This window comes from Spodoptera frugiperda, chromosome 8 (assembly GCF_023101765.2).
Source record: "Spodoptera frugiperda isolate SF20-4 chromosome 8, AGI-APGP_CSIRO_Sfru_2.0, whole genome shotgun sequence".
Lineage (NCBI taxonomy): Eukaryota > Metazoa > Arthropoda > Insecta > Lepidoptera > Noctuidae > Spodoptera > Spodoptera frugiperda.
This window is the reverse complement of record NC_064219.1, coordinates 7648790-7666497: the sequence shown is the minus strand read 5'-3', so window position 1 is coordinate 7666497 and position 17708 is coordinate 7648790. Positions and strand designations below refer to the sequence as shown.

The following is a 17708-nucleotide window of genomic DNA, read 5'->3' as shown; positions in this document are numbered from 1 at the left end:
TAGGTACCTACAAATACGGCCTTGCAACTGCCCCACATGTCCGTAACATTCGTAGACAACATACATCATTACACCTTTTCTGTGAAGAAACATGAAGCTTATCCCACAGAATTTAAAACATAATTAATTTAATTATTTATTTTATTTGAAAATTTCAATTTTTGTAAAAAGAGTAAGTAAAAGTACCTTTAACCGTCATGCATGAAAAGACTGATGACGGTTGATGAAGCGAAACAAGGATGCAAGATTCTTAGCAGTTAGCTTTCCATTGTCTTTACCTACCCCATGGGAGACAGGCGTGAGGTTATGTAAGTATTACTTTTAAAAAACAAAATTGCGAAACTTGATGACGATGGGACATTTCAAAATGGCAATGACCCAACGATTGGAACTTGTTTTACAACTTTTGTAACAGGAAAATGATAGGAACCTAGGTATATTACCATTATTATAACATTAGTAAAATATTCTCTTTTAGATATAATATAATATTAGATACATAATTATAAAATCATAAAATCCTAGCGGAGTTGCGGACTACCTAGCGGGTTTACCGGGGCTCCGGCTCGAAAAGCGGGAGTAGGAACGGGTGGTTTTTAGTCGGTAAAAGTCTGACACTCCCTCTCGCCTTGACCAAGGCGAGAGAAGTCATTGGATGACTTTACCTCCCTCAAAAAAAGAATAACGTCTACATCCAATTAGGGTTTGCAGAAACAAAAGAATACCAAAATGCATCATTCATCTAATTACCTTTATAAACTCTCCTCGCATTTTTTCGTCATACATGTAAATCAGAAACAACATCACAAGTTTTTAAGGTATGAGTAATAACAACAACTCAATTGGTTTTTTTTAAACTTGTGACTAATCATCTTACTTACTTTACCTTCAAAGTACCGAATTGTATCATTGAAGTCTTTTTACGTTGCAACTTTCTAAGCATGTCCTTTAAATTAATATTTTTAAGCAATTCTGCTTAGGACAACTGTGTCACTGGACTACAGAGGTAGTCGATCGAATAGTTTAATACTGTTGGGCTTTTTCATTTTTGTAATTCTCAGTACCAGGTATAATGGAGTGAATAGAGATCGAGGGGGAATAGGTATAGGGTGAATAGATGTTAGGAAATATTTCTGTATCTTTTAACCAGTAGAATTCTATTTAGCCCGTTTTACGTCAAAAAAATTGAATACGGGGCAAACGAGCAGACAGGTACCTAGTGGTAAGAGATCAGCACTACCCATAGACACCCGCAAGACCAAAGGAGACACATGCGTTGCTGGCCTTTTAAAAAGAGTACTCTTTTCTTGAAGGTTTGAATAATTAGAGTGAGGATTCTTATGCCCAAATAAAATCTCCCTTTTCCTTTCATGCTATAAACGTATAATATGTTTAGCTATACGTATAAGAATCGTGAATATGAGTACGTACCTTTTATTTATGGAATAGGTAGCAAACGAGCAAACGAGTCACCTGATGGTAAGTGATCAGATGGACATCCGCAACACCAGTCACAGGTGGATTGCCGGCCTTCGGTACGGAAATACCGCCGACTGGTACCGCACCGAGCCTAACTTATTTAGTCTAATAAATAAATTAGTTTTTAACCGACACGGAAATCAAATGGTACATTTAATTTATTAATTAAAAAGGGACCGAGCGATAAGATAAGCAAGTACTCTGAACTTAGTGAAGTAATTGTGTATTGTAATTTTTAAGGAAACAGGAGACTCGATAATTTAATGTAGTGTATGATTTTTGTAATAAAATAAATTAAATTGTAACATATAACAGAGATGTACTACGTTCGTTGTGAATTCTCTATTCTATGAGGAATTGTTTGGTCTGATAAATAGACCTACAAGACAGCACTTCCATCCCCATCATATAGATGGTTGGTAGGCCACAACTGTGCGTTTCTCTCGAAACTTTCTGCCGCGCACGGCAAAACTGTGGAATGAGTTGTCTGTTTAATACAGCAAATTTTATCATTATAAAGGTAATTATTCAATTCGGAGAATTGAATACTCTTTGTCTAGATCAGACTTCAGTAGAATCAGAATATTATACGATTAAAATTTAATATGAAACATTTAATTAATGTCACTACTTATTTATTAGAAAAGCTTTATAGACTGAATGAATAAGTTAACCTATTAATTGATCGCATTTGTTAACATTTAAATATTTTTTATGCATTTGTTACAGATGAATATCAGGTTTAAAACCTGATATTATAAATAATAATGATCTTTAAAATGTCGTATAAATAATTTTATTCAATTCATCTATGCTTCAAATCTCCAGAAAGCACGTAATGGAAAAACGCAAATTTTAAACACAATCACAACAAAGAAAACAAAACAGGTGCGGATATAAAAATTTTAATAATTTATTTACACTGGTAGAATATCACATTTGAGGGGTTTATCACACAATACACTGGTTTAGTAGTCATCGTCTGGGAAGCAGAATCCTCCTCGCTTCGAGTATCCAAGGGGGCAGGTACCAACCACGATGCCATGACGGTTACCAATAGTAGGCACGCCGTCTGGTGGCACAGTAACCGTGCCTTTCGGCGCAGTTGCTGCGGGCTCTTGCACAGTAATGGAAACTTTCCTATCTTTCTCGTTGATATCCACCACCATGGATGATAATGGATGGTCATCACCCTTGTTCTTCACTGTGATCTCCAAAATCATCCCTTCTGATGACAATGGTAACTCTTGGTGTTTTAGCACGTGGCTGGTGGCACAGGCGACCAGTGCCAGGCACACAGCAATCCTCAAGCACATATTTGAATACATTTTATTGTAATTTTGATGTGTTGAACGACCGGTGGCCAGATAGCGAGTGTTTGTTTCTTGTGGGATGCGCGCGGCTTTATACGAGCAGGTTGAATGAAGGCGCTTATTACGCATACGCGTTCCCCCGAGGTCGGCTCCTTGTGAATCACTGCGCGATGAGGATGACAGACCTATTGTGAAATCCCGTTAAGAATGCTCCAATTTTTCTATTGATTTCGTATAATTTTGGTAGATTCCATTGTTTTGTTATATGTTCTATAAGATATTATTCATGTTTAAATGAAATATATTTCAAATGGTAAAATGGGATTTACATAGCATACATCAGTTTTATTTACTAGTTTAAAATATTGACTTATAAATCCTAAAGTGTATTTCTTTGTTTATTTTTTTCGCATCGCGAGCGTTTTGTGGGACAATTTTTATGACCGGAAGCAGAGAGGAAAGTAGTGATGTAAGTCACTTTTTACCTTGCTTAAGCGGCGAAGTAGTTGTTGAAAATCTAGTTATTTCTATTATATAAGTACCTATTATTAAAAAAAATGTCTGGTTTGTTTTTTTAAGTATGTAGGTAAATCATTATGATTTATATTTAAGAAAAATAATAATATTAAATAACTATCGATAAATAAGTATTTAAATTATTATCGATTATGATAAGTAAAATTTACTGTTACTTACTATATTATGCTTCTTATATTTTCAAACAATTCCATTAAAACATCGCGTTCATATGAATAAGCTCTAAAAACAACAAAATATGTTGAACAAATAGGAACCCCCTTATTTCAATTAGTGTATCTTCTGATGACTTCAATTAAGCCAATTAATGAATGTGCAGTCTACATCTAATTCCTAATTCTAAGAAACTAAGACAAAACATAGTAAGGTCATCACAATTTCATGAGAAATCACAAGTTTTTATGTAAATTAAGTATATGCATTTTTCCAGTGACTCGTACTTTAGTTTAGATAATACTTACTTAGGGACATCTGATTAAAATGTTTATTTATCTTGAGGACATAATTCTTTTTTCCAAGATTTTTTTTTGACATTTTAATCTTTATGTCAATTTCCATTGATCATCATTTGAAACGATTTTTGGGTTTTCCCTCATGACAGTACGGTTGGTGCGGTGGCTGGGCGACCGGCTGCCGCGCAACCACAGCGGGTTCGATTCCCGCACGGAGCAACCCTTTGTGTGATCCACAAATTGTTGTTCCGGGTCTGGGTGTCATGTGTATGTGAACTTGTATGGTTGTAAACGCACCCACGACACAGGAGAAAATCCTAATGTGGAGCAACGTTTTTAAAGAAAAAAAAAGAAAGAAATATTTGCAGCGACACATGACAAATGATATAGGTCGTACATAGACAAATCTTTACTTGCGCTGACGCCCCGATTTTACTTATAAAGATTATCGTCTAATATCAATTATCGCGAACAATACTGATTCAAGTACTCAAGTTGTATGAATACAGTTATTTAGAAATTCACAATCACGATGAAAACACTAGAATCGGTTTGTTTTTATCTCCATTGATAGTGGAAGTACTTGTAAAAGTAGATCTGTGTAACTTATCACTTACGTGTAAATATTGAGTAATTGTGACATCACGATATCCATCCTTCGACTCCTGAAGTAGTAGAAAATAGTGCAAATATACATAACAAACTATCACATTAATAATATTAATGTCATAGTGTAATGTAGGTAACATTCAGTTTTGTTCTGTGTACCATGTAAGAGGGGTGGATCTATTGCTACTTGGGAATGTGCCCGGTGTGAGCATAATTACATACTTCACGCTTTTAAGAAGAATTTTCAAGATATCGAAAAATACACAAATTCCTATTTTCCCGTCCAAAGAATCGAAATGAAATAGAGTTTTTTTCTTTTCCTTTGTAACAAATGTAACTTTAAATGTTAATAGGCACAATGAATCGTCATCGTCATCGTCACGCCATTTATCCTCGAAGGGGTAGGCAGAGATGCTCATTACGACACGTAATGCCGCTATACAATGTACACCCACCTTTCACCATTTGTGCCCAGTAATACTTTGCCCGACCCGGGTATTGAGACCCCTTGGTCGGCAGTCGCACTTGCGACCACTTGACCAACGAGGCAGTCAGGCCGAGTTGTACAATGGAGAGTTTACATTATATTTATCTATCTGACCTCATATTGTAGTCGCACTTGTAACCATTTCATTGTTTAAGTATATCTGTATATCTATATGTATAAATAGACTACATAAAATGTCATTACTCCCAAACTAGGAAAGTAAACTTCTATAACTTGTAACTGCCGCCATAAAAAACTAAACTTTCCTTTACAACAACCTATAAGATCTTCGTTACAATGACGTAGCATGAATTCAATGAATCAAAGTAACCTTTTTTAATTCGTCATCATAAGCAATTACCATTCTAGAAATTGAACAAAGTGAGTGTGGTCAAACGAGCGAACTATGTGGCTAACAAACTAGACTAGGTCATGAGAATATTGCACTTCACTGTGCAAGCTGACTCACGTTTTACGTAATGTAGGACCAAGACAAAGGGTGAATGAATTCTGGAGAAAATACAAGAAGTAGCCTATTCTATAAATCCGGAGCTGCGGACTGCCTAACAGTTTTACCGGGGCTCCGGCTCGAAGTGCAAGAGTAGGAACTGGGTGGTTTTTAGTCAGTAAGAGTCTAACACTCCTTCTCGCCTCGCGGGTAAAAGAAGTCAGTGAATGAGTTTACTCCTTAAAAAACCTACTCTATAAGGTATTGCAAAAAGGGTTCTTTTTTTGTTATTTAGCCTATTGTATATCATTCTGAGCTGAAACTCTGAAACGTATAGTAAGCCTCAAACTACATACACTCTATAGGCATCTAAAGAGCGTAGAGTATTTAGGTTTGTATAAGGTTTCTGTAACATTCTATTTAGTAATCATTTAAACAAATAAGATAACGCATGACGATAATACGATATGCAATAATAAATACTCTTTAGTATCCCTATACCTGTTTTTCCCCGAAGATATAGGCAGAATAGTGCTTCTTTTGTGTGTAGGTACACCCGATACACTAGTGATATTAGTCATCCCATTTGTCACAATAGATTGGATGATACCTATTAACAAACACTAACGTCTGACTCGACCAAAATGGTGTATCACCCCATATACAGTGAAACTTGGTTAAGTGGGACCTGGATAAGTGAGAAACCTCCACAAATGGAACTCATACTGAGGTCCCTACCCATTGGCACTGAATTACCTCTATTAGTGGGACAAACAAACCTCTTTATCTGGGATTCGTTCTTTTGATTTATCATCTTAGTTACCTCTATAACTGAGACAGCAAGTGAATTTTAATGCATAAACCTCAGTAACTGAGACAACATCGTTTTGTTTGTTGATTTACTTATTCTTATTCTGAAATAAGAATAAGTAAGTCTTCACCTCTTTATCTGAAATAACCCGTATGTTCACCTCCATTAATGAAACCCTCTGTAAATGAGACAAATGTTTATTTATACCTGGTTATCTGAGACACTGGGTTAGTGGAATACCTCTATAAGTGATACCAATTTGAAGGTCCCTTGATGGTCTCACTTAACGAGGTTTCACTGTAGTTAAAAAAACAAAAACATTGAAACGTAAAAACAATACATAAACATGTTTGTGTTTAAGTCATTAACTACCTACCTACCTATAATACAAATAATATTTTAGTATAGAACCGACTTATTTGTCGGTAGACTTAGACACTCAAGACTGCACGGCCCGCACGATTGGCGCTGAAACTGGCTGCCGTGGAACATGTAGCGGGTTTAATTCCCGCACGGTGCAATTCTATGAGTGATCCACAAATTGTTGTTTCGGGTCTGGGTGTCATGTGTATGTGAACGAAAAAACTAGTGCAGGGCAACGTTTTAAAAATAAAACGAATGTATTTCTTTATTTATATGGCACTCAGATAACAAAATAAAGAGAGATTCAGTACGACCACGGTTGGCTACTGAACTGAGCCGCTAAATTGGTACAAATGACGTAGCTTCCGAGATTCGTTAAAAAAGTACAATTTAGTATAACCATAGACACTATGTCTGTTATTAATCAATCTTTACATTACCTCTCTACCAGTTTTTCTCTTACCTATCTGCATACCAAATACTTGGCTGACTACACAGGTGACTACACACCTAAGGTCGGGGAAGACCAGACGATAAAAAGGACCCGAAGGCGTCAGACCACGTTAGAAGAATATTAAACAGTTACTTAACAGTATTTACTACTTTAACCCATTCAACGCCCAGTTTCGTATCAATTATCGTGGTCCCAGCGCGCGACTACAAATCAAAAACTGACTGCACGGTTGGTGCGGTGGCTGGGCAACTGGCTGCCGTGCAACGTGTAGCGGGTTCGATTCCCGCACAGAGCAATTCTTTGTGTGATCCACAATTTGTCGTTTCGGGTTTGGGTGTGATGTGTATGTGAAATTGTATGTTTGTAAACGCACCCACGACACAGGAGAAAATCCTAATGTGGGGGAACGTTTTTTAAAAGAAAGAAAAAAAAAAGAAAATGTATATTTTCACTAAATAAGGAGGAGCAATCGTGTGAATAGAACGAAAAAGACAACTCTCAAAAACATGTTCTATGTCATAGCAATACATGAGCGGCAGGGACGCGGAAATACGTGTCGCATAATAATATATGCGACAGAGGCGGTTGACGGGTAAAGTGCTATTTATAGTAATGATAACAAGTTACGCATTATTTACATACAGAACAGCAGCAAATAAACCTAATCCAGTATATGAATATTGTTCAACATATATTCAACCTTATTACAGTATATAGTTCACAATCTATTCAAAAAACGTTACAATATGTATAACCTACTTCTACGTCCGCCACTTTTCCTTGACTTTATGGTAAAATAAACTGAATTTAATAACGGACATTACCTTATTTGGTCCTCCAGTTTAATTATTAGTACATATTTATTTGTTTTATATAATAATTTGGTATTAAATGTGCAATAATTATTGCGGTTTCAATGGTTTGCTCGACGGTGATGAGTAATGTGAAAGATTAAATAGGTTGTTGCCCTTGCCTTCTACTTAAGAGAATAAAAGGAGTAATTTTATGTGATACATAAATGCTAAATGTAAACTTTGCTTTTCATAAGTTAGAACCCGTGTGAATTATGCCTTTACGTACGGGAAATACAAATTCAAGAAATATGTAGTCATTTTTATAATGACCTAATATTGAATTAACAATTTACTTATTTTGTTTTTCAAACAAATTCAGCTTGCTATTGCAACCATTTCATCTTGTTTATAATAATCATTACTAAAATTTTGGCGCCAACAAAGAGAAAACACTACTTAGTTGGAGTTTATTTTTTTCAGTGCACATTTTGGAGATTCATTTTTGTAATTACCCCCGGTATGACACACATGGTACTGTGTAATAGCTAAGAATAGCATCATGCCTCACATTCTCCGAAAAAGTAAGCAGTAACGTCCACCTCTGGATACGAGCATTGCAGATTTATTTACATTGCAGATTTGGATTCAAAATTTGCATACTTACAATTATTAACTTACAATTTAGTATAATTTTTCCTTCCAGCAGGCAAATAAGGTCTCCCACTGAGTCACCGATATCTCATTTGCCCTATACGCAATACTCAAGATGGAAAATCCCCAAGAAGTATTTCTATTGATCGACACAATTGTCTGACAGGAACGATCACCTAAAAGCGTGGATACTAACACAAGCTGTATGCTTTTCTATTGTATTTGTCTGTTTTATGGGAACGTTAGTCAATTGTATTTCAAATTATCCAGAACAACATTGGAAGCATTAACGTCTTACCCAAAGGTTTACAGTTACTTTTATAAATGCAGCTAGCGGTCCTACCGAGGTTAAAGTCCCTCTTTACAAGTACCAAAATGATATATTTTTATAATCGCCAATGTGCCTTACGCAATTGTGTTGATGCAACACAATATTCATTTCGATTCTGTACATATAAGAAGAGACTGACTAGCAGAATGGAATAATTGTCTGCAGTCCAATTAAGTGTATATACAGCTAGGTGCCGATACCGTATCTGTTAGAACACCATTGTATTATATACTTAATTTATAAAAATCTGATGATGTTTGCTAGTTTTAGTCAGAATACACATGGACTACACATAGTCTGGCTAAAAGTTAAAAACAGTTGAATAGATCTTGCTATAGTTGAAGGTTATAACTAAATAAGTTGCAAACTATAACATGAAATAACTCTATATAGGGAGTTCCACAAACCTCTTCGTTATTATATTAGAAAAGGAATCTATAAACACATTCGAACACAAAAACACAAAAATATAAATTATCAATGAAGCTTTATTAATCAAAAAAGGAGCACAAAATATCACAGATTTTCAGTTATCGTCGAAATAATTAGAAGTTTAATAGTCAACTGGAACACAAGCCATTCCAACTCGTGTGAAACCGGCAGGACAGGTTCCAACGTTCACTCCGCTGCGGTCTTCAATCACGGGCACAACGTCGTTTGAATCCTGCGCAAGTTTTTGTGGGACTTCGGCCATTGAAATCTCAACTTTATGGTCCTTCTCGTTGATATCAATCTTCATTGTAGAAATGGGGTGACGTGGGTCGTTCTTGTCTCTCACTGCTACCTCGAGGATGAGGCCTTCTGGTGACAGAGGCACGGAGCGGTGCTTCAACACGTAGCCGTCGATGCTGACGATCAGAGCCAGGCACAGAGCGATCTTCACACACATGTTTGAATACATTGTTGTATTTTTTAATGTGGCGAGGTACCGCTGCCAGCTGAGCAGGCTATTGCAGTGTGACTTGGTCTTGGAGACACAGGACATTATATACCGATACTATGACGTAAATTGCGAAGCGTTTTCGATATGACTCTATTACACATATTGCAGTATTTTCCTTGTAAAACGACGTTGTTGGGTGAATCAATTGTCATTAAGTCATTATTTCCGATTACATTAAAAATTATATATTTATGAACATTTGCAATGTGCATCTGAAAGTAGATTATGATATGTTCTTACATCATGTTATATGATTTATCTTTCCTCTATGTGTAGGTTTTTATCGCATACGGAAAATGCTATCATATTTAGGACCTTTTCTGAGGGGAGAAAGGCATCTAATGACTTCTCCCACCTTAGGCGTGGCAAGAGGGAGTGTCAGACTCTTAGTGAATAAAAACCACCCCTTCCTACCCCTGCTTTTCGAAACGGAACCCCGGTAAACCCGTTAGGTAGTCCGTTTGCAAGCTTAATTTAGCAATTTCAATACGAGACAAGACAAATAATTGAGTATTGAATCTACCATTATTGTAATTAATTTACATGGCTTGATTTTCATTGATATCAAGTACATCGAGTTCAAGGTCCAAAATTTCTAGTATAGTAATACACTGGTCGCCTGTGTAACAAATTATCGGTAAAAGAAATATGTGTTTAGGTGCATATTAACAATTGAAATAGTAAACATAGAAAAGAAGCAAAAGCAGACATCTAATATCGACAAAAAAAAAATATTACTAGTAGATTGCACCGAGTCAATATAATATATAATAATCACCAGTTATAAGCTGTGTACATAAATGATAAAGAAACATTACGCAATTGAAATTAATATACCTTAATAGAAAAATCAATTGTATGAAATGGACACTAAAGACATTAAAAACTAAAGTCAAGCTAACTGACTTATATACCTCGCTCAAACTAGTGATTTATTCACTTGTTTGAGCTCTACTAGTTTCAAGTCAAACACGGAATTCATATAGATGAGCAGGAGATTCTGTAACTAGTAGAAACCGAGACTATTCACAAAAAAAACCGTACCAATATTTTTAGATATTAATTTAGAGGTTTTTTTTAATAAAATGACAAAATATACCGAATTATTCGTCATATACTAATGAATAATCCGTAAAATACCTAAAATACGTATAACAAATGAACATACTATGGCAGGATCCGGGAATTAACATGCAAATCCATTTATTATGGTTATTTTTAGACATTATACCAATACGCTTGATTAAAAGCCACGTTTTTCCAGGGAATAACATAGTTTCACTCAAAACGTCATAACGCATATAAAATTAATAAAAAATATTGTTTTCGACGTTTCGAAAAACGTATTGAATTTGACTAGTAGGAAACTAGCCTATTATTACTTTAAGAATACTTAGGTACATATACTACTTGCATTTATCGACGGATCTGCCGAATAAGACCTTTTTTTTAAGGGGATAAAATCATCCAATGACTTATTGGCTAAAAACCACTCCGTCCTGCTTTTTGAGCCAGACCCCGATAACCCACATGGGCAGTCCACATAGCAACAGGCCAAATAAGCCCGGATATGGTAAATATTTCAGTTCAAAGATTCAGTTTCATCAGAGACCACTGCTCTTACCACACCCAAGGGAAGAATAATGTGGGATAAATGTATTCTACACTTTCATCACCACACAGCTTCCCTAATGTTTATATACTTGCAATATATCCTGTTAATATACGTTTTTAAACTGACATAATCACTAGTATTATCATCAGTCGTCGGATCGAGTCAGTTCATGCGTGATCATGGCGCTTGCAACAGTGCCGAAATATAGGAAACTCATAAAAACCAATAAACATGGTAACTATCCCGTTTTAAGTTCTAATGATATCCTGCTAATATTGTAAGTTACAATATACCTAATATTAAAATTATATCTCAGGAAGCAGGTATGGCATCACCGCTATATCTACAGCCATATATTGTACTAGCGGCCCCGACAGACGTCGTCCTGTCTATACGTCTTTAATTTGAAAATTTGTCGGATCCAATGTAAAACATTCCAAAATCAACAACTACTAATAAATTAAAAAAATATTAAAAATCATTGTCCAGCGGACAAAATTGTGAATCTAAACCATTCTCAGATCCTCTTGAACACACACAAAAAGTTTCATCAAAATCCGTCTAGTCGTTTAAGAGGAGTTCAGTGACATACACACGTACAGAAGAATTATATATATAAAGATATGCCTCCATGTTATGACAGTAAATATCCAAATTGAAAAACCTATAATAATAATTTCTGTAATAATACTTATTATGTTTTTATCAATGCAATCATTTCAAAAGGAACAAGATGTTAGATTTTACTTTGGAATTGTCAGACATACTAATTACATTTAATTTTTATCCTTGTTTCTGACGCAATGATGAGGCCATGCGGGTTCAAATTCTACCGTTATCGAAGTGTCCATATTATGTACATATTTCCTAAGTTTATTTAAACACCAACAATCCATGGTGAAGAAAAACATCTTAAGGAAAACAAGGTTTCCTTAACACTCACTGGTACACACATAAAACTTGAATGCTGTGTAAATCTTTAATTGATGTAAACACTAGTCTGTATTGACTGCCTCGTTGGTCGAGTTATCGCAATTGCGACTGCCAGAAAAGAGGTTTCGCATTCGATTCCCGGGCCGCTGGTTTTTTTTCGGTTTTTCGAAAATTTCTCAGTAGTAGCACGGAGTCTGGAATTGTGCCTAGTATATAGCAATAGGCATATCATCCCCTATTCCCCCTACATGGGACTTATAACACAAATGATGAAAAGTGGGTGTACATTGTATAGCGACGGCTCGCGAGCCGTAATGTGCACCTCAGCCTGCCCTTTCGGGAATAAAAGGCTTAACGTTGCTATGAATAGTCTGTATCTCTGTCATTTTTTTGCATTGTCGATATGTCTTAATATATTGAGGGGGGGAAATCATCCAATGACTTCTCCTGTCTTGAGTGAGGCGAGAGGGAATGTCAGACTCTTACGGACTGAAAACCACTCCGTTACTACTGCTGTTTTTCGAGCCGGAGCCCCGGTAATCCGCCAAGCAGTTCACAGCTCCGGGTTTAGGCCTCCGGCATTAGCCCTACTGGGCCACGTCTGTGGTCTGATGGCTCTTTAAGGCGGTGCCAAACGCACAGGTCTGTTTTGATAGGGCGACGAGCTACTTTGGCTCACCGTGCTTAGCATCGCACTTACGGTGGCCGAAGATCGTACTGACTAAAAACTATCTTGTTCCTACTCCTGCTTTGAGCCGGAGTCCCGGTAACCTGTTATGTTATCCACAGTTCCAAATATCCCATAGCCTATAAAGTAAAAATTACGGCCCTTATTTTATAACCCATGTGATACGTGCTAAAACTTAATAGTTTATAATTATAACTGCTTCTAGCTTCATACTAAAGGTTGTTTGCAAGTAAAATTCTAATAGTTGTCCTATAAGTATAAGGAAAATATGTAATACATAACAACATTGTGTCTTAAATAAATTCCAAGGAGATATTAACACCCATTATTCACCTGTTATGTAATTAAAACCAGTTTACCAAGTTAATTTATTTCAATTAAATCAATGGCGCACTTTTCAAAGACAATCATTTAAAAATAAATGTATCTGTATACCTACTTTACATTGTTCGGTCCAAAAGTGTGACTATATTACTACCGGAGAAGAACCAAGAAGCGGGAATCTTCACTGTAGGAGAGGTTATTTAATCTGTTCCATAATTATAGGCTATACTTATTATTATTAGACAATATTATCTTAATACTTATTATCAATAATGTGAGGATAATGGACAAGAAAATAATGAGGCCAATGTTATTTACAAGTCTATTATGTAATAAGAAACTAGTGTCTTACAAAATAAATTAAAATAAAAGAGTATATTATATAAAATAAATAATTTATTTAACAATATCACAATCATCAATCATTATGCTGCGTCGTTGAATAGTCGTCGGAGATTGAGTCGCTTAAGCATCGTCTGTAGGGAAGCAAAATCCACCGACACTAGTCGTGTCTTGCGGACACCCTCCCCCAATGATAGATACGCGATCTTCCAAAGTTGGTACATTCTGAGGAACATCACCAGAATTTGTTCCTTCTGTAGAAAGTTCAACAGAAGACACATCGACTTTTTTGTCCTTCTCATTAATGTCAATCTTCATTGCAGAAATAGGGTGACGTGGGTCGTTCTTGTCTCTCACTGCTACCTCGAGGATGAGGCCTTCTGGTGACAGAGGCACGGAGCGGTGCTTCAACACGTAGCCGTCGATGCTGACGATCAGAGCCAGGCACAGAGCGATCTTCACACACATGTTTGAATACATTGTTGTATTTTTTAATGTGGCGAGGTACCGCTTACCAAGTGAGAAGTGTGCTCATTCCCGTCACACGCGCGATTTATATATTGTCTTCATGACATATAAGTACTTATGTGCGGTTGACTCATTAAGGACATAACATCATTGTTTACACGTTTAATTAATCTATTATACATTAAATAAATATTTAAATAAGTAATAAATAAATAAGAACAACTTACAATAACTTCTTCTTCTTCTTTCAGAATAAATTTTTTTTAAATACATAATAATACAGGTTATCCTTTGTAAAATCTCTCTAAAATTTGTGCGACCTAACTAATATTTAAAGGGATTCATTTGTGGTTGTGGATCTATAAGTAGTTAGTTAGTTATATATTAGTATCAACCTGCCGCGTCTTTTTCGCAATCGACCTACAAGACAACATTTCCATCCCCATCATAAAGTTGGTTGGCAGGCCACAACTGTGCGTTTCTCTCAAAACTTTCTGCTTCGCACAGCAGAACTGTGGAACCTTTCATCGGCAGTGTTTCTGAACCGATACGACATCCAAACATTCAAGAAAAGAACGTATTTCTTTTTAAAATACCGGCAACATACCTTTGCATCCTCTAGTGTTGCGGGTGTCTATGGGTGGTGCTGATCACTTGCCATCAGGTGATCCATCTGCTCGTTTGCCTCCTATCCCATAAAAAACAACTAATAGTTCAAACAATCGGCATCACCCATAGACACCGAAACACGAGAGGCGTTACAGGTGCGATGCCGATCTCTTGTGTGGGGTTAGGAATTTTAAGATTGTTGACGATTAAGAAGATTGGGGAGGAGGGTAATTGGGCCTCCGGTAATTTCAATCACAAGGCCAAACACAAGCATTTTTTACGTCGATTTTCTGTGAGGCTGTGGTATCACTCCGACCGATTCGAGCCGGCTTATTCATGCGAAAGCATGGCTCTCCTACAGTCAACAAAAATTTGCAAGCATGATAGAAACGTAATAATAATGATTGTGAAGAGCATAGAAGGACCAAATGCAAAGCTTAGGTAAGTTATGTTCTAGAAAAAAAGATCCCTAAATAACCACTCTTACTTAGGGGAAAGTGGGGGAAACACGAACACCTAAGGGAAAATATAAATAAAACAGTGGAATCAAATCACAGAGTTTCTTTAATTATTAAATTATAAACTTTACTTATCTAGCTAACGTATTACTAATCAACATCATTATTTTTTTAAATAAAATATAACAAAATGACCGAAAAACAAAACCCTTAGTGTTCGGTTTTACCCAACTGATGTCGGGTAAAGCCGAACACCAAGTGGGGTAATCACGTACTAACATTACTAAGGTAAATTGTAGTTTTTGGAACACAAGTATTTGCTGCTTTGCCAATGCTGAGTTTCTTGGTTTGAACATCGACTATAGCCTTTTTGAGATCCTCTAAGCTGTATTTAGTTTCAGTTTTTCTTTTATAATTACGGGGCATCTGAAACAATTTATTTGATGTTTAGCATTATCAAAATCACCCGACAACATAATTTAGTGCCACAAAGAAATCAACATAGACTGAAAAACACTATACCCTATTTGCCAGTGGCTAGTTGGAAAAAAATATGAACAGGGAACTAACAAAAAAAGGAGAGAGGAGTAATGCCGAACGTTCGAGATTACCCGACATGCAGCGTTCGCCTTTACCCCACCGGGTCGAAAAAAATAAAATGGAAAAAATATTTTAAGTTATAAAACTTTTACCAAATGCGTCACTGTCATTTGAATGGTTTAGTATGTAAGTTTCCCACTATGTAAAGGTTAAATAACTAAGGAGGAGGCGGGGCGCGTTCTCAATAGAAATAAATCTACATCGAGTTCAATTTATCAAAAAATTACATCGAAAACATTGAAAATATTAAAATTGACATACCTTGAAAAGTACGTGCGCCCGCGTCTCCCGTGTCGTTGACTGGCGCTGGTGGTGGCGTGATCTCTGAGTTACCGGCGAGTGATATACGGCTATATCTTTCTAACATATTAAAACTATTGGGTTCGGGTTTACCCCCCGTTCGCGTTTACCCCACTTTCCCCTAATAATGAGGTTAAGGACGAGTACATTAATAAGCCCTATTTTGGGTGGCATGACAGCAAAGTATCTACTTGGAATACATTTGTCACCACTCCTTAACCTCACGGGGGTGTCGTCATAGCCGTTAAAGGAACTATACATTTGACAGATATCAAGCAACATAATTCTCTTGAAACCTGTAGGGCTACTCCGATTCTCGAATGCGAAGTTTCGTTTAATCTTCGGCCGTAGGTTTCATTGATTTACTAATGAAAATACTTAAAATAACGTTTTATTTTTATTTTCAAATCTAAACCTATTTATTTATCTTCATTTCATTCATTCATTCTTGTTCACGAAAGTTCGCAATACATGGAATTGTAGTATGAAATCTGTGAAGTTTCGTCCGAAACTTAGTTTTTCGTTGAATTAGAGTAGGCCTCCTGAACCTTTATGAGCTCCAGGCTGTCAAGAGTAGGGACTATACCAAACTTTTCTCACATAAAGAATAGGTACGTACCGTATATTCCAACAGTGTCATGGCCTGCCGATTTTATAAAAATAATTTTGATTGTTAGTCACCTATCCAAATAAGTTACGGGCCGAAAAATATATGCTCGTAATGAATCACCATGTAAATTAATATTGAATCATTTACTATTATTATGTATTATAAGCAAAAGCGTTTAAATTATGATAGGAACAAATTATTATTCCACTAACTGTATTATTTATTAATGAAATGTTTGCGTCATTTCAATGTTGTGCGTTAATAAATGGAATGATTACATTTATAATAATATATTTTATGTAAATACAAAATAAATCAATTAATTAATTAAAGCACCTACTTACTACGTAAAATGCTTTTTTATTACTTACGATAATTACTATACAAGAAAACTGTGCCTGCGGTACATCTCCTATTTTGATAACAATTGTCGCATTGTGTGATTGACATTAATCTAAAATAGTCAGGTGATCTGTAATCTTTGTACTGAAAATATGTACATTGTATTGAAAACTCTAAAAACGTGTTAATTAATAATTTTGTATAATTTCATTACCTACCTAAGATTCAAAATTATAAACATTTGTACGCCTAGACGGCATAACATGTAACTTATATATCTACCTATCTTTACACAATTGCATGTACTTCTTACGTGTAATATCACTCATGTTAATGCAAATAAAAATATATTTAAATAACCTCGCATATTCAGCATTTTATTAAAAAGCACCCAAGTCTCCAAAAAGCCAATCGGAGAGAACATCCACTTTGTACCGGTTACCTAAGTTCGGTGTAAAATCACCCAGTAGTTTGTACCTCAACTAAAATACACACAAATACATAGTTAGTCCATTGAAATGTTACAATTTGAGGGCCGAATTATGCATTTCTTAGAGGACGCAATTTTATTTTTTGATCATGTAGGGGGGGTCAATAGAAGCTTAACTTGAAGTTTGTGGGGTCGCCACCCTTGTCCCCCGGCCGCCATCTTGGAAAAGGGGGTGGAAACACTTATTTTGCTATATCTCGGAAACTATGCATCGTAATAAAATTTTTAAAATCATAATTTGTAGAAAATTATTTTGC

General features: G+C 35.9%; 3 protein-coding genes and 1 long non-coding RNA gene across 4 annotated transcripts; all 4 read right to left on the bottom strand.

Annotated features, from left to right (window-relative positions):
* Positions 1–2370: 2370 nt before the first annotated feature.
* On the bottom strand, positions 2371–2876 carry LOC118275523 (uncharacterized). The gene has a single exon (XM_035593513.2). The coding sequence runs from the start codon at positions 2805–2807 to the stop codon at positions 2448–2450; it is 360 nt and encodes a 119-aa protein (XP_035449406.2). The 5' UTR covers positions 2808–2876; the 3' UTR covers positions 2371–2447.
* Positions 2877–9197: 6321 nt separating this feature from the next.
* LOC118275859 (uncharacterized) lies at positions 9198–9729 on the bottom strand. Its single transcript, XM_035593967.2, has one exon. It carries the CDS (start codon positions 9712–9714, stop codon positions 9283–9285), a length of 432 nt encoding a protein of 143 aa, XP_035449860.2. The 5' UTR covers positions 9715–9729; the 3' UTR covers positions 9198–9282.
* A 3881-nt stretch (positions 9730–13610) lies between these two features.
* LOC118275594 (uncharacterized) lies at positions 13611–14123 on the bottom strand. The gene has a single exon (XM_035593615.2). The coding sequence runs from the start codon at positions 14052–14054 to the stop codon at positions 13698–13700; it is 357 nt and encodes a 118-aa protein (XP_035449508.2). The 5' UTR covers positions 14055–14123; the 3' UTR covers positions 13611–13697.
* A 1074-nt stretch (positions 14124–15197) lies between these two features.
* On the bottom strand, positions 15198–16129 carry LOC126910914 (uncharacterized). The gene is made up of 2 exons (XR_007705507.1): positions 15971–16129; positions 15198–15535 (listed from the first exon to the last, which is right to left on the bottom strand). It is a non-coding gene; the product is annotated as an uncharacterized LOC126910914 (long non-coding RNA).
* Between the last annotated feature and the right edge of the window lie 1579 nt (positions 16130–17708).